This window comes from Anolis carolinensis, unplaced genomic scaffold (genome assembly GCF_035594765.1).
Source record: "Anolis carolinensis isolate JA03-04 unplaced genomic scaffold, rAnoCar3.1.pri scaffold_14, whole genome shotgun sequence".
Classification (NCBI taxonomy): domain Eukaryota; kingdom Metazoa; phylum Chordata; class Lepidosauria; order Squamata; family Dactyloidae; genus Anolis; species Anolis carolinensis.
Window position 1 is genome coordinate 4,468,985 of NW_026943825.1, and position 23,404 is coordinate 4,492,388.

At 36.1% G+C, this 23,404-nt stretch overlaps 1 protein-coding gene across 1 annotated transcript; it reads right to left on the reverse strand.

Moving 5' to 3' along the window:
• Positions 1 to 1,409: 1,409 nt before the first annotated feature.
• men1 (menin 1) lies at positions 1,410 to 22,685 on the reverse strand. Its single transcript, XM_062965072.1, has 10 exons — positions 22,597 to 22,685; positions 16,580 to 17,029; positions 14,647 to 14,855; positions 12,684 to 12,812; positions 12,552 to 12,592; positions 12,375 to 12,462; positions 10,120 to 10,256; positions 7,146 to 7,284; positions 4,143 to 4,313; positions 1,410 to 2,083 (listed from the first exon to the last, which is right to left on the reverse strand). The coding sequence occupies exons 2-10, from the start codon at positions 17,013 to 17,015 to the stop codon at positions 1,652 to 1,654; spliced, it is 1,782 nt and encodes a 593-aa protein (XP_062821142.1). The 5' UTR covers positions 17,016 to 17,029; positions 22,597 to 22,685; the 3' UTR covers positions 1,410 to 1,651.
• Between the last annotated feature and the right edge of the window lie 719 nt (positions 22,686 to 23,404).

The following is a 23,404-nucleotide window of genomic DNA, read 5'->3' on the forward strand; positions in this document are numbered from 1 at the left end:
TAATAATAATAATAATAATAATAATAATAATACATCACACAGTCCTAGACACTTGGGAAGTGTTTGGCTTGTGATTTTGTGAAACGAAATCCAGGATATCTATCTTGTTTGCTGTGACATAAAATAATAATAATAATAATAATAATAATAATAATAATAATAATAAAATAATAATAATATGATGTGCACAGAAGGCAAGGAAAGAAAGGGCACGGAAGGAAGGCAGAAAGTAAACAAGAACTTCAACTTTTCCTACACTCATATTAACGTAATAATAATAATAATAATAATAATAATAATATGATGTGCACAGAAGGCAAGGAAAGAAAGGGCACGGAAGGAAGGCAGAAAGGAAACAAGAACTTCAACTTTTCCTACACTCATATTAACGTAATAATAATAATAATAATAATAATAATAATAATAATAATAATAATAATAATAATAATATGATGTGCACAGAAGGCAAGGAAAGAAAGGGCACAGAAGGAAGGCAGAAAGTAAACAAGAACTACAACTTTTCCTACACTCATATTAACATAATAATAATAATATAATATAATAATATAATAATAATAATATAATAATATAATAATAATAATAATATAATAATAATAATAATAATAATATGATGTGCACAGAAGGCAAGGAAAGAAAGGGCATGGAAGGAAGGCAGAAAGTAAACAAGAACTTCAACTTTTCCTACACTCATATTAACATAATAATAATAATATAATATAATAATATAATAATAATAATAATAATAAAATAATAATAATAATAATAATAATAATAATAATAATAATAATAATAATATGATGTGCACAGAAGGCAAGGAAAGAAAGGGCATGGAAGGAAGGCAGAAAGGAAACAAGAACTTCAACTTTTCCTACACTCATATTAACATAATAATAATAATATAATATAATAATATAATAATAATAATAAAATAATAATAATAATAATAATAATAATAATAATAATAATAATATGATGTGCACAGAAGGCAAGGAAAGAAAGGGCACGGAAGGAAGGCAGAAAGTAAACAAGAACTTCAACTTTTCCTACACTCATATTAACATAATAATAATAATATAATATAATAATATAATAATAATAATAATAATAATAATAATAATAATAATAATAATATGATGTGCACAGAAGGCAAGGAAAGAAAGGGCATGGAAGGAAGGCAGAAAGTAAACAAGAACTTCAACTTTTCCTACACTCATATTAACATAATAATAATAATATAATATAATAATATAATAATAATAATAATAAAATAATAATAATAATAATAATAATAATAATAATAATAATAATAATAATAATAATAATATGATGTGCACAGAAGGCAAGGAAAGAAAGGGCATGGAAGGAAGGCAGAAAGGAAACAAGAACTTCAACTTTTCCTACACTTTTTAATGGTTAGTCCCGGGAGGAGTTAGCATTTTGACTTTTTTATTACTCTATTACATTCCTTGTTGAAGAACTAGATCAGGGGACAGAAACAGATGCGGAAAGAAAACAATATCGGATCTAGGTCTAGCGCGACGCCCAAAGTCTCCCAACGGAAACAATAATTCGTCTCCTTCCCAAACGAAACGAAAAAGGAGTCCTTATGGTCCCCGGGGGGGGGGGGGTCTCAGAGGGACTTCCGGGGTCTTTTGAGGAAGGCCAGGGTGTAGTCCCGGGGGGCCGAGGCCTTCTGCTTCTTCAGCTGGACCTGCGACTGAGCCGTGAGCTGGAGCTTGATGGCGCTGGAGTTGATCTTGGCCGCCACCAGCAGCTCCTTCATGCCCTTCATCTTCTCGCTCTGGAAGGTCAGGACCGGACCCTCGGGAGGGGGGCTGGGACCCCCGCCGGGCGCGTCCTCCTTCTCCGGGGCCGGACGGTCCACCCTCTGGCTGGAGCTCGGCCGCCGGCGCTCGGCCACCTTCTTGGGCAGCGGAGGCTCCTCGGGCTTGGACTCCCGGCGGGGACCCCGGCGACGGCCTTCCCGGGGGTCTTCGCTGCCTTGGTCGTCGTCCTCGTTGGCCTCCACGTCCCGGCTCACCAGGGTCACCTTCTGCCGGACCTAAAAGGGTGCCGACAGTAAGGACAATGACAAAAATAACCCAAATATAAGCCAAGGCACCTAATTTTACCACAAAAAAACTGGGAAAACATTGACTCCAGTATAAGCCGAGGGTGGTTAATTTCAGAAACAAAAACAGATACCAATAAAATTACATTAATTGAGGCATCAGTAGGTTAAATGTTTTTGAATCTTTACATCAAGCTCTAATTTAAGCTAAGACTGTCCAACTCTGATCAAATCTTTATTCTCATCTTCTTCTATGTCAATGTGCTTATGTATCCTTTTAATAATAATAGAGTGAAATAATACATGTAATAATAATATTTACAGGAAAATAATACATGTAATAATAATATTTACAGGAAAATAATACATGTAATAATAATATTTACAGGAAAATAATACATGTAATAATAATATTTACAGGAAAATAATACATGTAATAATAATATTTACAGGAAAACAATACATGTAATAATAATATTTACAGGAAAATAATACATGTAATAATAATATTTACAGGAAAATAATACATGTAATAATAAATAGAGTAAAATAATAAATACAATAATAATAATAAGATCAGAGTGAAATAATGAATGTATTATTATTAATAATAATAATAAAATAGAGTAAAATAAATGTAATAGTATCAACAAGAATAGAGTAAAATAATACATGTAATAATAATAATAATAAAGAAAAATAATACAAGTAATAATCAATAGAGTAAAATAATAAACATAATAATAATATCAGAGTGAAATAATAAATGTATTAATAATAATATAATAATGATAATAATAAATAAAGTAAAATAAATGTAATAGTAGCAACAATAATAGAGAAAAATAATACATGTAATAATAAATAATAATGCAGGAAAATAATACGTATAGTAATAAATAGAGTAAAATAATAAATATAATAATAAGATCAGAGTGAAATAATAAATGTATTATTAATAATAATAAAAATAGAGTAAAATAAATGTAATAGTAGCAACAATAATAGAGTAAAATAATACAAGTAATAATCAATAGAGTAAAATAATAAATGCAATAATAATAATAATAAGATCAGAGTGAAATAATAAATGTATTAATAATAATAATAATAATAATAATAATAATAAGAAGAAGAAGAAGAAGAAGAAGAGAGTAAATTAATACATGTAATAATAATAATAAATACAGGAAAATAATACATGTAATAATAAATAAAGTAAAATAATAAATGTATTAATAATAATAAAAATAGAGTAAAATAAATGTAAAAGTAACAACAATAATAGACTAAAATAATAAATCTAATAATAATAATTAACAGAGTAAAATAATAAATGTAACAAAACCAATAATAATAGAGAAAAATCATATATACTTGAGTATAAGCCAACCTGAATATAAGCCCACCAGGACCCTCACCCAAGTATAAGCTGAGGAGTTTTTTTTCAGTCCTAAAACAGGGCTGAAAAACTAGGCTTATACTTGAGTATATACAGTATGTATTTTAACTAAGTTGCTGTGAGTTTCCAAGCTGTATGGCCAAGTTCCGGCAACATTCTCTCCTGATGTTTCGCCTGCATTTGTGGCTAAAGCAGGGGGACTTCTTCAGTCCTAAAAAAGGGCTGAAAAACTAGGCTTATCCTTGAGTATATACAGTATATATATTCTTCTTCCTGACTTGCAAGGGCTTCTTTCCCTTTTCAAAACATTCCCTTGGTTAAGAGCGAGGGAGGCTTTGGAAAAGAAAACACGGATAAGGGAGGGTAAGATGAGAGATAAATAGATCATATATTTATCATGACCTTGACCTGATTATAAGCCGGGAGAGGCTTTTTCAGCTCATAAATAAGGGCTGAAAAACTCGGCTTATCTTCCGAGTATATACAGTAAGTTGGACATGAGCCAGCAGTGTGATGCGGCGGCTCAAGAAGCCAACATCATTTTAGGTTGCCTCGAGAGGAGTCTGGAGTTGGGGATGGACTGGATGGCTTTTGGGGGTCCCTTCCAGGTTCAGGGTCTTAACCACAGCCCCCGTCTTTGGACCTCACCGTCCCATCGAAGCGGCTCAAGGACTGGACCAAGAAGGTGGCCCATCCGACGTGGAGGACGGGCGTGGGGCTGCCTTCCTCCCACTTGCAGATCCCGTCGTAGAAGCGGAGGAGGTGGGCAAAGCACTCGGGGTCCTGGAGGGCCGACCCCCCATGTTGGGACGGCGAACCCTGTATAAGAAAGAGACAACAATCTAGAACAAAGCTGCAGTCCAGTCTCCTTCTCTGGAGTTTCAAGCTGTAGTTAGTTTAAAAAATACAAAGCTTTGGAAAATTCCTAAAAATCAGTAGATGAAGAAATCTTTCCGAAACTTTGCACCTTCGATGACCTGCTTATGTTGTCTCATTATGCAGAAATCCAAGGGGATAGCTCTTGTAGTTTTTGTATTAAAAATTATTTGTAATTTTTAAAAAAATATATTCTTAAAAATCAGCGGATGATAGAAACAATCCGAAACTTGGCAGGCTTAAAGTTGTCAATGTTACCTACAAGTGTGCCAGGTTTCATCCTGGTAGCCATAAAAATGACGGAAAAACAAGCGTCAAAATTGTATTAAAATTATGGCCAAAATGTTTAGAAATTGTTAAAAATCAGCGGATTACTGAAATATTCTGAAACTTGGCAGACTTAAAGTTGTCAATGTTACCTACAAGTGTGCCAGGTTTCATCCTGGTAGCCATAAAAATGACGGAAAAACAAGCGTCAAAATTGTATTAAAATTATGGCCAAAATGTTTAGAAATTGTTAAAAATCAGCGGATTACTGAAATATTCTGAAACTTGGCAGACTTAAAGTTGTCAATGTTACCTACAAGTGTGCCAGGTTTCATCCTGGTAGCCATAAAAATGACGGAAAAACAAGCGTCAAAATTGTATTAAAATTATGGCCAAAATGTTTAGAAATTGTTAAAAATCAGCGGATTACTGAAATATTCTGAAACTTGGCAGACTTAAAGTTGTCAATGTTGCCTACAAGTGTGCCAAGTTTCATCCTGGTAGCCATAAAAATGACGGAAAAACAAGTGTCAAAATTGTATTAAAATTATGGCCAAAATGTTTGGAAATTGTTAAAAATCAGCGGATGACTGAAATATTCTGAAACTTGGCAGGCTTAAAGTTGTCAACGTTGCCTATAAATGTGCCAAGTTTCATCCTGGTAGTCAAAAAAATGATGGAGAAACAAGCCTCAAAATTTCATTTAATAATATTATTTGTAAAAACTTTTTAGAAATTCTTAAAACTCTTAAAAATTCTTAAAACTCAGTGGATGACCGAAACGTTCTGAAACTTGGCAGGCTGAATGTCGCCAATGTTGCCTACAAATATGCCAAGTTTCATCCTGGTAGCCAAAAAAAAAATGACAGAGGAAAAAAGCCTCAAAATTTCATTTAATAATATTATTTGTAAAAACTTGTAAAAAGTTCTTAAAACTCAGTGGATGACTGAAATGTTCTGAAACTTGGCAGGTTTAAAGTCGTCAATGTTGCCTACAAGTGTGCCAAGTTTCATCCTGGTAGTCAAATAAATGATGGAGAAACAAGCCTCGAAATCTCATTTAATAATATAATTTTAAAAACTTGTAAAAAATTCTTAAAAATCAGTGGATGACCGAAACGTTCTGAAACTTGGCAGGCTTAAAGTCATCAATGTTGCCTACAAGTGTGCCAAGTTTCATCCTGGTAGCCATAAAAATAACAAGAGAAACAAGTCTGAAAATTACATTAAAATTATTTCTAAAACAAGTGTCAAAATTGTATTAAAATTATAGCCAAAAGCAAAATGGGATTTTTTTTTCATTTTTTTGCCTACCAGGATGAAACTTGGCACATTTGTAGGCAATATTGACGACTTTAAGCCTGCCAAGTTTCAGAATGTTTTGGCCATCCATTGATTTTTAGGAATTTTTTAAAGATAGGACGGGGTCACCCCGTGCCATCAATAGAACAAATCTCAACGTGATTGGGATTACAAAGCAAAATGAGATCCCGCCCCATCTTTAAAAACTTGCTAAAAATCAATGGATGACTGAAACGTTCTGAAACTTGGCAGACTTAAAGTCCTCGATGTTGCCTACATGCGTGCCAAGTTTCAGAACGTTTCAGTCATCCATTGATTTTTAGGATTTTTTTTAAAGATAGGACAGGGTCACCCTGTGCCACCAATGGAACAAATCTTAACATGATTGGGATTACGAAGCGAAATGGGATCTGTCCCATCTTTAAAAAAATCCTAAAAATCAGTGGATGACCGAAACGTTCTGAAACTTCGCAGACTTAAAGTCCTTGATGTTGCCTACACGCGTACCAAGTTTCAGAACGTTTCAGTAATCCGCTGATTTTTAGGAATTTTTTAAAAATAGGGCGGGATCCCATTTCGCTTTGTAATCCCAATCATATTAAGATTTGTTCCTTTGGTGGCATGGGGTGACCCCTTCCTATCCTTAAAAAATTCCTAAAAATCAATGGATAACCGAAACATTCTGAAACTTGGCAGGCTTAAAGTCATCAGTGTTGCCTACAAATGTGCCAAGTTTCATCCTGGTAGCCAAAAAAACGACAGAGAAAAAAGCCTCGAAATTTCATTTAATAATATTATTTGTAAAAACTTTTTTAAAAATTCTTAAAACTGTTAAAAATTCTTAAAACTCAGTGGATGACCGAAACGTTTTGAAACTTGGCAGACTGAATGTCACCAATGTTGCCTACATGTGTGCCAAGTTTCATCCTGGTAGCAAAAAAAATGACAGAGAAAAAAGCCTTGAAATTACATTTAGTAATATTATTTGTAAAAACTTTTTAAAAATTCTTAAAAACTCAGTGGATGACCGAAACGTTCCGAAACTTGGCAGGCTGAAAGTCACCAATGTTGCCTACATGTGTGCCAAGTTTCATCCTAGTAGCCATAAAAATGACAGAGAAACAAGCCTCAAAATTATCCCCATTGCTGCTAATGGAACCAATGTAAACAATTCCGAAAGGCAACGGGATCCAACCTTCACCTCACCTCCGCCCTGTCACAGCTTCCTTTCTCTTCGGCCAAGTCGGCCAAGCTGGCGACCTCTTTTAATAAATTGGGAATCACGTCGTTGGCCACGTCAAAGAACTCCTTGTAGATCTCCTCATCTTCTCGGCAATAGTTATAACTGGTAATAGGAAAAGCAGGTGAAGGGGAGACAATTTCACCTAGATTTTGTTTTTCCTCCACCACAGACATCCCGGTGTTACAAGAGCCCTGCCAATGTCCTCCACAAACACCATAATAATAAATTAGAAATAGTTGTAATAATAATAATATGGAGATAGTTGTATTATTATTAATAATAATAATATAGAAATAGTAGTAATAATAATATAGAAACAGTATTAATAAAAATAATTTAGAAATAGTAATAATAAAAATAATTTAGAAATAATAATAATAATTTAGAAATAGTAGTAATAATAAGTTAGAAATAATAATAATTAGAAATAGTTGTAATAATATTTAGAAATAGTTGTAATAATAATAATAATATAGAATAGTAATAATAATAATTTAGAAATAATAATATTTAGAAATAGTAATATTAAATTAGAAATATTTGTAATAATAATAATTTAGAATAGTAATAATAATAATAATTAGAAATAGTTGTAATAATAATTTAGTAATAGTAATAATATAGAAATATTAATAGTAATAAATTATAAATAGTTATAATAATAGTAATTTAGAAATAGTAGCAATAATAATTTAGAAATAGTAATAATAATAATTTAGAAATAGTAATAACAATAATTTAGAAATAGTATTTAGAAATAGTAATAATAAATTAGAAATAGTTGTAATAATAATAGCAATTTAGAAATAGTAGTAATAACTTAGAAATAGTTGTAATAATAATAATTTAGTAATAGTAATAATAATAATAATTTAGAAATAATATTTAGAAATAGTAATAATAAATTAGAAATAGTTGTAATAATAATAGTAATTTAGAAATAGTAATAAAAATAATTTAGAAATAGTTGTAATAATAATTTAGTAATAGCAATAACAATAATAATTTAGAAATAATATTTAGAAATAGTAATAATAAATTAGAAATACCCTGTTTCCCCTAAAATAAGACATCCCCAGAAAATAAGACCTGGTAGAGGTTTAGCTGAATTGCTAAATATAAGGCCTCCCCCGAAAGTAAGACCTAGCAAAGTCTTTATTTGGAAGCATGCCCACCGAACAGAACACCAGAGCATGCAGGATCGGTAAATGTACGTACCATAAAGTCTTGTACATGGAAATATTGGTAGTAACAAGAAATTCTTGATAGGATTCAGTTTGTCTGGTTATATTGGTTTGTGATGACAACTACTATACAGTATATAATAAATGTTCATTTTTTTGTTCAACAATAAATGTGAATTCTTATTCATGGAAAAATAAGACATCCCCTGAAAATAAGACCTAGTACAACTTTGGGAGCAAAAATTAATATAAGACACTGTCTTATTTTCGGGGAAACACGGTACTATACAGTATATAATAAATGTTCATTTTTTTGTTCAACAATAAATGTGAATTCTTATTCATGGAAAAATAAGACATCCCCTGAAAATAAGACCTAGTACAACTTTGGGAGCAAAAACTAATATAAGACACTGTCTTATTTTCGGGGAAACACGGTACTATACAGTATATAATAAATGTTCATTTTTTTGTTCAACAATAAATGTGAATTCTTATTCATGGAAAAATAAGACATCCCCTGAAAATAAGACCTAGTACAACTTTGGGAGCAAAAATTAATATAAGACACTGTCTTATTTTCGGGGAAACACGGTACTATACAGTATATAATAAATGTTCATTTTTTTGTTCAACAATAAATGTGAATTCTTATTCATGGAAAAATAAGACATCCCCTGAAAATAAGACCTTGTACAACTTTGGGAGCAAAAATTAATATAAGACACTGTCTTATTTTCGGGGAAACACGGTACTATACAGTATATAATAAATGTTCATTTTTTTGTTCAACAATAAATGTGAATTCTTATTCATGGAAAAATAAGACATCCCCTGAAAATAAGACCTAGTACAACTTTGGGAGCAAAAATTAATATAAGACACTGTCTTATTTTCAGGGAAACACGGTACTATACAGTATATAATAAATGTTCATTTTTTTGTTCAACAATAAATGTGAATTCTTATTCATGGAAAAATAAGACATCCCCTGAAAATAAGACCTAGTACAACTTTGGGAGCAAAAATTAATATAAGACACTGTCTTATTTTCAGGGAAACACGGTACTATACAGTATATAATAAATGTTCATTTTTTTGTTCAACAATAAATGTGAATTCTTATTCATGGAAAAATAAGACATCCCCTGAAAATAAGACCTAGAGCATCTTTGGGAGCAAAAATTAATATAAGACACTGTCTTATTTTCGGGGAAACACGGTAGTTGTAACAATAATAGTAATTTAGAAATAATATTAATAATATAGAAATAATAATAATAATAATAATAATAATAATAATAATAATAATAATAATAATGGGGTTGTTGTGTGTCTTTCGGGCTGTGTGGCCATGTTCCAGAAGCATTCTCTCCTGACGTTTCGCCCACATCTATGGCAGGCATCCTCAGAGGTTGTGAGGTACCTCACAACCTCTGAGGATGCCTGCCATAGATGTGGGCGAAACGTCAGGAGAGAATGCTTCTGGAACATGGCCACACAGCCCGAAAGACACACAACAACCCTGTGATCCTGGCCATGAAAGCCTTCGACAACACAATAATAATAATAATAATAATAATAATAATAATAATATGTAGTTTGGCAAGGCTCCAGGGCTCTTTGGCAGAAACGGCTAAGCCGCACGGAAAACAAAACTCCCATTTAGGCCATTGCATTGAGCCTTGGCAGTTCAATTGAGGTCAAATGCGACGGAATAAAATAAAATGCGATTGCAGAGACAAGGCCTCACTCTTGGATGACGGTGGCCGAGTCGGCCCAGGCCTCCAACGCCTCCTTGACGTTCTTGTTCCGGCAGTGGTACCCGGCCAGGTACATGTACGGGTAGATGTGCTCGTTGTGGTAGTACTGCTTGGCTGAATTGATGCCCTGGAAGAAGGAAAAAGCGGAAGATATCGTGTCCGGAAAGCCCACGGTTGCAGGGTGGGAGAAAGGAAACCATCAGGGCCAGCTAACACCTCCCAACAAAGGATTCCCCCAGGTAGGAAGCAGCCAGGCTTTGAAGCTGCAAGGCGATTCAATGCTAATCAAGTTGGCCAATTCCAACTTTTTCAGGTTTTTTTTTCTCCTACCCTGGACATCATCCCACAGATATATAAACGTCACTTTATTTAGTTTCCAACAGACCTCACAACCCCTGAGGATGCCTGCCACAGATGTGGGTGAACCGTCAGGAGATAATGCTTCCGGAACATGGCCAGACAGCCCGGAAAACACACAACAACCCATTATTATTATTATTATTATTATTATTATCTCCATGCAGTTCCTAAGGATGCCTGCCATAGATGTGGGAGAAACGTCAGGAGAGAATGCTTCTGGAACATGGCCAGACAGCCCGGAAAACATACAACAACCCATTATTATTATTATTATTATCTCCATGCAGTTCCTGAGGATGCCTGCCATAGATGTGGGTGAAACGTCAGGAGAGAATGCTTCTGGAACATGGCCAGACAGCCCGGAAAACATACAACAACCCATTATTATTATTATTATTATTATTATTATCTCCATGCAGTTCCTGAGGATGCCTGCCATAGATGTGGGAGAAACGTCAGGAGATAATGCTTCCGGAACATGGCCAGACAGCCCGGAAAACACACAACAACCCATTATTATTATTATTATTATTATTATTATCTCCATGCAGTTCCTGAGGATGCCTGCCATAGATGTGGGAGAAACGTCAGGAGAGAATGCTTCTGGAACATGGCCAGACAGCCCGGAAAACATACAACAACCCATTATTATTATTATTATTATTATTATCTCCATGCAGTTCCTGAGGATGCCTGCCATAGATGTGGGCGAAACGTCAGGAGAGAATGCTTCCGGAACATGGCCATTACAGCCCGGAAAACATACAACAACCCATTATTATTATTATTATTATTATTATTATTATTATTATTATTATTATTATTATCTCCATGCAGTTCCTGAGGATGCCTGCCACAGATGTGGGCGAAACGTCAGGAGAGAATGCTTCTGGAACATGGCCAGACAGCCCAGAAAACACACAACAACCCATTATTATTATTATTATTATCTCCATGCAGTTCCTGAGGATGCCTGCCATAGATGTGGGTGAAACGTCAGAAGAGAATGCTTCCGGAATATGGCCAGACAGCCCGGAAAAAGCAAAACAACCTATATTTTTTATTATTATTATTATTATTATCTCCATGCAGTTTCTGAGGATGCCTGCCATAGATGTGGGCGAAACGTCAGGAGAGAATGCTTCCGGAACATGGCCAGACAGCCCGGAAAACACACAACAACCCATTATTATTATTATTATTATTATTATCTCCATGCAGTTCCTGAGGATGCCTGCCATAGATGTGGGTGAAACGTCAGAAGAGAATGCTTCCGGAATATGGCCAGACAGCCCGGAAAAAGCAAAACAACCTATATTTATTATTATTATTATTATTATTATTATTATTATTATTATTATTATTATTATCTCCATGCAGTTTCTGAGGATGCCTGCCATAGATGTGGGCGAAACGTCAGGAGAGAATGCTTCCGGAACATGGCCAGACAGCCCGGAAAACACACAACAACCCATCATTATTATTATTATTATCTCCATGCAGTTCCTGAGGATGCCTGCCATAGATGTGGGCGAAACATCAGGAGAGAATGCTTCCGGAACATGGCTGGACAGCCCGGAAAACCCACAGCAACCCATTATTATTATTATTATTATTATTATTATTATAAAATAATAATAATAATAATATATTATTATTATTATTATTATTATTATTATTATTATTATTGTTATCTCCATGCAGTTCCTGAGGATGCCTGCCATAGATGTGGCCTGAAAGCCTAGTTTAAAAATTTCCTAAAAATCAGTAGATGAACGAATCTTTCTGAAACTTTGCACCACTGGTGCCCTGTTTATGTTGTCTTGTGCAAAAATTCAAGGGGATTCCTCTTGTTGTCAATGCACAACGGAAATGCAAACGATACCTGGTGATAAAGGAAGAGCGGGTCAGGGCGCCCCGGCGTGGGTTCGAGTTCCTCCAAGTCGGCCAAGTTCCCCAAAGCCATGGGATACCTGCGACGGAGATCAAAACAAGCCAACGAGCAATAGAAAGGAGCAACGTTTCTTTTGATCCCACCCGAACCGAAAGGGAAAATACTCACTTCTCCAAGTGGCCTAAATCGTAGAGGACCCAGAGCAACTTCTGCAAGGAAAACAAGCAAGTGAGAGGCATAGAAAACCAAGAGATGGGTGTTGTAGTCTGACGCGGAGAAAATACAACGTGCTTGTCTCACCTGCTGCAGTTGCAGCAACTCCAGGCTGTCCGAGTGGAGGTCGATGGAAGGGTTGATGGCGCAAACCATGAAGGCCACTTCCATCTGGCGGGTGCAGCACAGGCAGGAGCCTTTCAGGTACAGCCAGCTCTGTCGAGAGGGAAGAAGGCCTTTTTAGCAGGCTTGGTTAGCTGGCCATCTGTCGGGAGGGCTTGCGTCTTTCTACATGGGAGAACGAGGTTTGTCTGGATGGCCTTTGGGGGTCCCTCCCAACTCTAGGGTTCTATGAAATGGAGATAGGACATTATAAAATTCTGGCTGCACATTAGATGGTTTCATTCCGATTTGTTCCAATTTGTGCCCGGTAATGGGCAACCAAGGCTCATTTTTCCATCATTTCTACGGCTATCAGGCTAAAACTCGGCACACATCTAGCCAACACTTATGACTTTAAGCCTGCCAAGTTTCAGAACGTTTTGCTCATCCGCTGATTTTTAAGAAATTTCTATAACATTTTGGGTACTATAAAATTCTAGCTGCACATTAATGATGTGCAAAGCAGCTGAATGGTGATGGTTTCATTCAGATTTGGTCCGTTAGCAGTAATGGGCAAACGAGACTCATTTTTCCGTCATTTCTATGGCTATCAGGCTAAAACCCGGCACACATCTAGCCAACACTTATGACTTTAATCCTGCCAAGTTTCAGAACGTTTCGCTCATCTGCTGATTTTTAGGAAATTTTATAACGTTTTTGGCTACTATAAAATTCTGGCTGCACCTTAGAAATGTGCAAAGCAGGTGAATGGTGATGGTTTCATTCAGATTTGGTCTGTTAGCAGTAATGGGCAAACGAGGTAGAAATTCAGAGATCTGTGTACCCAAATTGTATTAAAAATCTCCCAATTACGAGCGGAAGGGAATAGTTAAGAATAGAGGAGATTGCTAAAAGAACAAACCAAATATGATGGATGAATTAAATGTTATGTCAGTAAATACAAATGGCCTTTCAACACCGGTTAAGAGACACCGGTTAAGGGACACAAACTATCCATTAGCTCTATTACAGGAAACACACACAAAAAAGGATAAATCAAAATTGATCAATGATAGAAACTGGGAACTACAGTTCGAATCAAGGGGCACAAACAAATCAAGTGGGGTGGCCATACTTATAAAGGATAATCTAAATTTCGAGTTAGAAAAGCTAATTAAAGATACTGAAGGTAGATTTATAATGATAATAGGCAAAATAAACAACACCCAAGTAACCGTAGCAAGTGTGTATGCCCCAAATCAGAGACAGGTCAAATTCATAAACAAAATCTGCACAAAAATAAAGAAACAAGCATTAGGAGATATAATAGTAGGAGGGGACCTGAATTTTTAGATTTTTGGATCTTGACTTCCATAATCCGACTCTTTCAAGCTAAGACAGCATGTTCTCCTACCACATCATTGATTCCATAAGAGCAGACTTTGGATCTTGACTTCCATAATCTGACTCTTTCAAGCAAAGACAACTTGTTCCTCTACCACGTCACTGATTCTGTGTGAGCGTGGGGTTGTTTATGGCAGCTTAACTCCCATTCTGCCAGGCAGAAAGACACAATTTAATCCCTCCCAACAGATGGTTATAGAATCTCCAAAGTCTGGAGTTGGAAGGGACCCCCAGAGGTCACCTAGTCCCACCTTATTCTGCCCTAAAGGAAGACATAATCGAATTTCAACAGACAGATGGCTGTAGAACCAGCCAGAGAATCCTAGAATTGAAAGGAACCCCTAGAGGACATCTAATCATAAACCTCTCAGAAACGTGGAACATGTCCCCCTACCACATCATTGATTCCATGTGAGTGTGGAGTTTATGGCAGGTTACCTCTGCTCATCCCACACAGAGGAGAGCTTTGGTGCCTGCAAGATGTAATGTGTTGCCATCAGCTCTTTCGGGTTGAAGATACCACTCTCCCCGTGTTGGTTGTTACCCGTTCGGCCACGCCGGCGTTCACGGTCTGCCCCCGCCGGTCCTCGTTGCCCTTTCCGTGCCACGTCACCTCCGCCGTCTGCTCGCCGTCCTTGCCGAAGACCACCCAGGCATGGTCCTCGGAGAGCGCCAGGTGGACGTCCAGCAGCCCCAGCGCCTGGCAGGCCCCCACCACCGCAAAGGCCACGCCCGAGCTGTCCAGTTTGGTCCCTGAAACACAAAACACAAAAAAACTGGGAAATCATTGACTCCAGTATAAGCCGAGGGTGGTAAATTTCAGAAGTAAAAACAGATACCAATAAAATTACATTAATTGAGGCATCGGTAGGTTCAATGTTTTTGAATATTTACATCAAGCTCAAACTTAAGATAAGACTATCCAAGTCTGATCAAATCATTGTTCTCATCTTCTTCCATGTAAATGTGCTTATGTATCCTTTTAATAATAATAGAGTAAAATAATACATGAAATAATAATAATGATAATAATTACTATTAATAAGAACCTGCTTTGACTGAAGTCAAAAATCAGAAACTACTCAAAGCACAGCAGACAAAAAAAATCAGTACAAGAAAACCGCACTACAAACTAGAGCTGACAGCTGGCACAACAAAACATGGCATGGAAAGTTCCTTGACAAAATTGAAGGAAAAGCTGATAAGGAGAAGACCTGGCTCTGGCTCACAATTGGGACCCTGAAGAAGGAGACAGAAGGCCTGATCCTTCCTGATCCTTGCAGCCCAGGAGCAAGACATCAGGACAAAGGCAATTAATAATAATAATAATAATAATAATAATAATAAGCCATCAGAACAAAGGCAATTAAGGCCAAGATTGAAAAATGAGCTGATGACCCAAAATGCAGACTGTGCAAGGAAGCCGACGAAACCATGGATCATATCCTCAGCTGCTGTAAGAAAATCGCACAGACAGACTACAACTATGTGGCCCAAATGAACTTATGCCTCAAGTCCCACCTCCCAGCAGCAAAGAACTGGTGGGATCACAAACCTGCAAAAGTCTTGGAAAATGAGCACGCAAAGATACTGTGGGACTTCCGAATCCAGACTGACAAAGTTCTGGAACACAACACACCAGACATCACAGTTGTGGAAAAGAAAAAGGTTTGGATCATTGATGTCGCCATCCCAGGTGACAGTCGCATTGACGAAAAACAACAGGAAAAACTCAGCCGCTCTCCGGACCTCAAGATGGAACTTCAAAGACTCTGGCAGAAACCAGTGCAGGTGGTCCCGGTGGTGATGGGCACACTGGGTGCTGTGCCAAAAGATCTCAGCCGGCATTTGGAAACAATAGACATTGACAAAGCTACGATCCGCCAACTGCAAAAGGCCACCCGACTGGGATCTGCGCGCATCATCAGAAAATACATCACACAGTCCTAGACACTTCGGAAGTGTTCGACTTGTGGTTTTGCGAAACGAAATCCAGCATATCGATCTTGTTTGCTGTGTCATAATAAAATAATAATAATAATAATAATAATAATAATAATAATAATAATAATAATACATCACACAGTCCTAGACACTTGGGAAGTGTTCGACTTGTGATTTTGTGATACGAAATCCAGCATATCTATCTTGTTTGCTGTGACATAAAATAATAATAATAATACATCACACAGTCCTAAACGCTTGGGAAGTGTCCAACTTGTGATTTTGTGATATGAAATCCAGCATATCTGTCTTGTTTGCTGTGTCATAATAAAGTAATAATAATAATAATAATAATAATAATAATAATAATAATACATCACACAGTCCTAGACAATTGGGAAGTGTCCGACTTGTGATTTTGTGATATGAAATCCAGCATATCTATCTTGTTTGCTGTGTCATAATAAAATAATAATAATAATAATAATAATAATAATAATAATAATAATAATAATAATAATGAGCATCCTGACCTGTGATGAAGCTGAAGAGGGACTGGATGTGGGCCCGGTCCTTGAAGTAGGAGCGGCTCAGGCTGTTCCAGATGACGTCCGAGACTTTCTTGACCAGCTCCCGGGAGGAGTAGCCATCCGGGCGCGGGTAGAGCGAGAGGTCGACGGCCCCCCGAATCTGGGCGGTGAAGCGGGCGTGGAGGGCGCCCACGATGCTGAGGTCGGCCACCGGGAAGTAGGTGAGGCTCTCGGGGCCTTGGGCCGGCTCGAAGCTGATGCCCGGCACGTTGGTGGGCAGCACCCGGTTGACGGCCAGGAAGTGCTCCACGAAGCCCAGCACCAGGGAGAGAAGCACCAGGTCGGGCTGCTCGCGGCGCAGCTCCAGCTCAAAGAGGCGCACCACGTCCTGCACCGAGCGGAGCGGGAAGAGGGCCTTCTGGGCGCTCTTCAGCCCCATGGCCCAGGCATGCGCTGCAGCAAAGACAGGGGTGCAAAATTGTTCGGGACGAAGGAACAAACCCCAAGAAACAGGGTAGAACGAATGACATCTGATGCTGATGGAACTGCCAGGTCTCAATGCTATGGCATCCTGGTATTTGCAGAAACAGGGCTGTGCATCTACGTTATACAATGAAAGTTATTTCATGCCACTTGAACTGCCAGGTCTCAATGTTGTGGCATCCTGGGATTTGTAGAAACAGGGTGAAGCATTTACAATGCAGAATAAATCCTGTTTCGTGCAATGCTATGGCATCCTGGTATTTGCAGAAACAGGGCTGTGCATCTACGTTATACAATGAAAGTTATTTCATGCCACTTGAACTGCCAGGTCTCAATGTTGTGGCATCCTGGGATTTGTAGAAACAGGGTGAAGCATTTACAATGCAGAACAAATCCTGTTTCGTGCAATGCTATGGCATCATAGGATTTGCAGAAACAGGGCTGTGCATCTACGTTATACAATGAAAGTTATTTCATGCCACTTGAACTGCCAGGTCTCAATGTTGTGGCATCCTGGGATTTGTAGAAACAGGGTGAAGCATTTACAATGCAGAATAAATCCTGTTTCGTGCAATGCTATGGCATCATAGGATTTGCAGAAACAGGGCTGTGCATCTACAATGCAGAATAAATCCTGTTTCATGCTTTACTATGGTATCCTACGATTTGCAGAAACAGGGCTGTGCATCTACATTATACAATGATTGTTATTTGATGCCACTTGAACTGCCACGTCTCAATGCTATGGCACCCTGGGATTTGCAGAAACGGGGCTGTGCATCTACAATGCAGAATTAATGCCGTTTCATGCAATGCTATGGCATCCTGTTATTTGCAGAAACAGGGCTGTGCATCTACAATGCAGAATTAATGCCGTTTCATGCAATGCTATGGCATCCTGAGATTTGCAGAAACAGGGCTGTGCATCTACATTATACAATGAATGTTATTTGATGCCACTTGAACTGCTAGGTCTCAACGTTGTGGCATTCTGGGATTTGTAGAAACAGGGTGATGCATCTACAATGCAGAATAAATGCTCTTTCGTGAAATACTATGGTATCCTACGATTTGCAGAAACAGGGCTGTGCATCTACAATGCAGAATAAATGCTGTTTCGTGCAATACTATGGTATCCTACGATTTGCAGAAACAGGGCTGTGCATCTACATTATACAATGAATGTTATTTGATGCCACTTGAACTGCCAGGTCTCAATGCTATGGCACCCTGGCATTTGCAGAAACAGGGCTGTGCATCTACAATGCAGAATAAATCCTGTTTCATGCAATGCTATGGCATCCTGGTATTTGCAGAAACAGGGCTGTGCATCTACATTATACAATGAATGTTATTTGATGCTGGTGGAACTGCCAGGTCTCAATGCTATGGCATCCTGGGATTTGTAGAAACAGGGTGATGCATCTACAATGCAGAATGAATACTGTTTGATGCAATGTTATGGCATCCTAGGATTTGCAGAAACAGGGCTGTGCATCTACAATGCAGAATTAATGCCGTTTCATGCAATGCTATGGCATCCTGTTATTTGCAGAAACAGGGCTGTGCATCTACAATGCAGAATTAATGCCGTTTCATGCAATGCTATGGCACCCTGGGGTTTGCAGAAACAGGGCTGTGCATCTACATTGCAGAATTAATGCCGTTTCATGCAAAGCTATGGCATCCTGGGATTTGCAGAAACAGGGCTGTGTATCTACAATGCAGAATTAATGCCGTTTCATGCAATGCTATGGCATCCTGGGATTTGCAGAAACAGGGCTGTGCATCTACAATGCAGAATTAATGCCGATTCAAGCAATGCGATGGCATCCTGGTATTTGCAGAAACAGGGCTGTGCATCTACATTATACAATGAATGTTCTTTGATGCCACTTGAACTGCCAGGTCTCAATGTTGTGGCACCCTGGGATTTGTAGAAACAGGGTGATGCATCTACAATGCAGAATGAATACTGTTTGATGCAATGCTATGGCATGCTGGGATTTGCAGAAACAGGGCTGTGCATCTACATTATACAATGAATGTTATTTGATGCCACTTGAACTGCCAGGTCTCAATGCTATGGCATCCTGGGATTTGCAGACATGAATGCCATTCGATGCAATGCTATGGTATCCTGGGATTTGCAGAAACAGGGTGATGCATCTACAACGCAGAATGAATACCTCACAACCTCTGAGGATGCCTGCCACAGATGTGGGCGAAACGTCAGGAGAGAATACTTCTGGAACATAGCCATACAGCTCGGAAAACATACAACAACCCACAGAATGAATACTGTTTGATGCAATGCTATGGCATCCTGGGATTTGCAGAAACAAGGTGCATCTACACTATACAACAAACGCCATTTGATGCCACAAATCCTGGGATTTGCAGAAACAGGGTGATGCATTGACACCGCAGAATGAATTATTATTATTATTATTATTATTATTATTATTATTATTATTATTATTATTAATGGTGTCTATGGAACATCAACAAATGTTCCTGGGTCTCAACACATTATTATTATTATTATTATTATTATTATTATTATTATTATTATTATTATTATTATTAATGGTGTCTATGGAACATCAACAAATGTTCCTGGGTCTCAATGCATTATTATTATTATTATTATTATTATTATTATTATTATTATTATTATTGGTGTCTATGGAACATCAACAACTTGGGTCTCAACGCATTATTATTATTATTATTAATGGTTTCTATGAAACATCAGCAACTTGGGTCTCAACGCATTATTATTATTATTATTAATGGTGTCTATGGAACATCAACAAATGTTCCTGGGTCTCAATGCATTATTATTATTATTATTATTATTATTGGTGTCTATGGAACATCAACAACTTGGGTCTCAACGCACTATTATTATTATTATTGGTGTCTATGGAACATCAACAAATGTTCCTGGGTCTCAATGCATTATTATTATTATTATTATTATTGGTGTCTATGGAACATCAACAACTTGGGTCTCAACGCACTATTATTATTATTATTGGTGTCTATGGAACATCAACAAATGTTCCTGGGTCTCAATGCATTATTATTATTATTATTATTATTATTATTATTATTATTATTGGTGTCTATGGAACATCAACAACTTGGGTCTCAACGCATTATTATTATTATTATTATTTGTGTCTACGGAACATCAACAAATGTTCCTGCGTCTCAATGCATTATTATTACTATTATTAATATTATTGGTGTCTATGGAACATCAACAACTTGGGTCTCAACGCATTATTATTATTATTATTATTGGTGTCTATGGAACATCAACAAATGTTCCTGGGTCTCAATGCATTATTATTATTATTATTATTATTATTATTATTATTATTATTGGTGTCTATGGAACATCAACAACTTGGGTCTCAACGCATTATTATTATTATTATTGGTGTCTATGGAACATCAACAAATGTTCCTGCGTCTCAATGCATTATTATTACTATTATTAATATTATTGGTGTCTATGGAACATCAACAACTTGGGTCTCAACGCATTATTATTATTATTATTGGTGTCTATGGAACATCAACAAATGTTCCTGGGTCTCAATGCATTATTATTATTATTATTATTATTATTATTATTGGTGTCTATGGAACATCAACAACTTGGGTCTCAACGCATTATTATTATTATTATTGGTGTCTATGGAACATCAACAAATGTTCCTGGGTCTCAATGCATTATTATTATTATTATTATTATTATTATTATTATTATTATTATTGGTGTCTATGGAACATCAACAACTTGGGTCTCAACGCATTATTATTATTATTATTGGTGTCTATGGAACATCAACAAATGTTCCTGGGTCTCAATGCATTATTATTATTATTATTATTATTATTATTATTATTATTGGTGTCTATGGAACATCAACAACTTGGGTCTCAACACACTATTATTATTATTATTGGTGTCTATGGAACATCAACAAATGCTCCTGGGTTTCAATGCATTATTATTATTATTATTATTATTATTATTATTATTGGTGTCTATGGAACATCAACAACTTGGGTCTCAACGCATTATTATTATTATTATTGGTGTCTATGGAACATCAACAAATGTTCCTGCGTCTCAATGCATTATTATTACTATTATTAATATTATTGGTGTCTATGGAACATCAACAACTTGGGTCTCAACGCATTATTATTATTATTATTGGTGTCTATGGAACATCAACAAATGTTCCTGGGTCTCAATGCATTATTATTATTATTATTATTATTATTATTATTATTATTATTATTATTATTATTATTATTGGTGTCTATGGAACATCAACAACTTGGGTCTCAACGCATTATTATTATTATTATTGGTGTCTATGGAACATCAACAAATGTTCCTGGGTCTCAATGCATTATTATTATTATTATTATTATTATTATTATTATTATTATTGGTGTCTATGGAACATCAACAACTTGGGTCTCAACGCATTATTATTATTATTATTGGTGTCTATGGAACATCAACAAATGTTCCTGGGTCTCAATGCATTATTATTATTATTATTATTATTATTATTATTATTATTATTATTATTATTGGTGTCTATGGAACATCAACAACTTGGGTCTCAACGCATTATTATTATTATTATTGGTGTCTATGGAACATCAACAAATGTTCCTGGGTCTCAATGCATTATTATTATTATTATTATTATTATTATTATTATTATTATTGGTGTCTATGGAACATCAACAACTTGGGTCTCAACGCATTATTATTATTATTATTGGTGTCTATGGAACATCAACAAATGTTCCTGGGTCTCAATGCATTATTATTATTATTATTATTATTATTATTATTATTATTATTATTATTGGTGTCTATGGAACATCAACAACTTGGGTCTCAACGCATTATTATTATTATTATTATTGGTGTCTATGGAACATCAACAACTTGGGTCTCAATGCATTATTATTATTATTATTATTATTATTATTATTATTATTATTATTGGTGTCTATGGAACATCAACAAATGTTCCTGGGTCTCAATGCATTATTATTATTATCATTATTATTATTATTATTATTATTGGTGTCTATGGAACATCAACAACTTGGGTCTCAACGCATTATTATTATTATTATTATTGGTGTCTATGGAACATCAACAAATGTTTCTGGGTCTCAATGCATTATTATTATTATTATTATACTTATTTATACCCTGGAGACTCATAGATGCAAATTGGGTCTCATCTCATTAGCATACATGCAAATATCCCCCAATGCAAAACCCAAACCATTGTTGGAAAAGATAATATAGGGAGAGAACCACACACCCCATTATCCACCATTGGTTTGCTGCTGAAGCCTTGCAAATTTGCATTTGCTAACATTGCAACTCTTTTTGCATTGGTTGCATATTATTATTATTATTATTGTTATTCTTATTATTGCAAAGAACCCATAGAGAAAAAGAGTCAGCTCAAACTCACCGCTCCAGCTTCAGGACTCGAATGCCTTGCTTGCAAAGGCAGAACTTCCCGTGCAAAGCATCCTGGGAGTTGGAGTTTTTTGGAGCTTGCAATGCATGCTGGGAAAAGAGGGAGGATTCCTAGACTTTAGGCTTTATTTGTTGCAGAGCTCGAGAATGCATATAATTTGACATGCAAATATCATAGTTTGCAAGGTGCAAAACCTTTCCAAACTAATATTCCTTTTGCATGGAGGCCTGGCAGTCCAAGGGGTTTCAAACCGCATTAATCCTGCAGTGCAGATGCACCTTTAGGTTGCATTGTGTAATTTTGCAATTATGGTTTGCAATTTTGCAGTGTCCTTATTGGGAGTAATTTGTATGATTGCAAAAAAATGCAAAGCACTCTAGGAGCAAAATGCAAAAACAGCAACAATTACTAATAATATTACAGTATAGTGCAATATAATAATATTTAATGCTAATATTGTGCTATGTTAATAATATATGTTATGTTCATATAATTTGTAGGGAGCCAAATGCAAAAACAACAATATTTATTAATAATATTACAGTATAGTGGTATAGTACAATATAATAATATACAGTAGAGTCTCACTTATCCAACATAAACGGGCCGGCAGAATGTTGGATAAGCGAATATGTTGGATAATAAGGAGAGATTAAGGATAAGTCTATTAAACATCAAATTAAGTTATGATTTTACAAATTAAGGACCAAAACATCATGTTAGACAACAAATTTGGAAGAAAAAGTAGTTCAATACACAGTAATTCTATGTAGAAATTACTGGATTTATGAATTTAGCA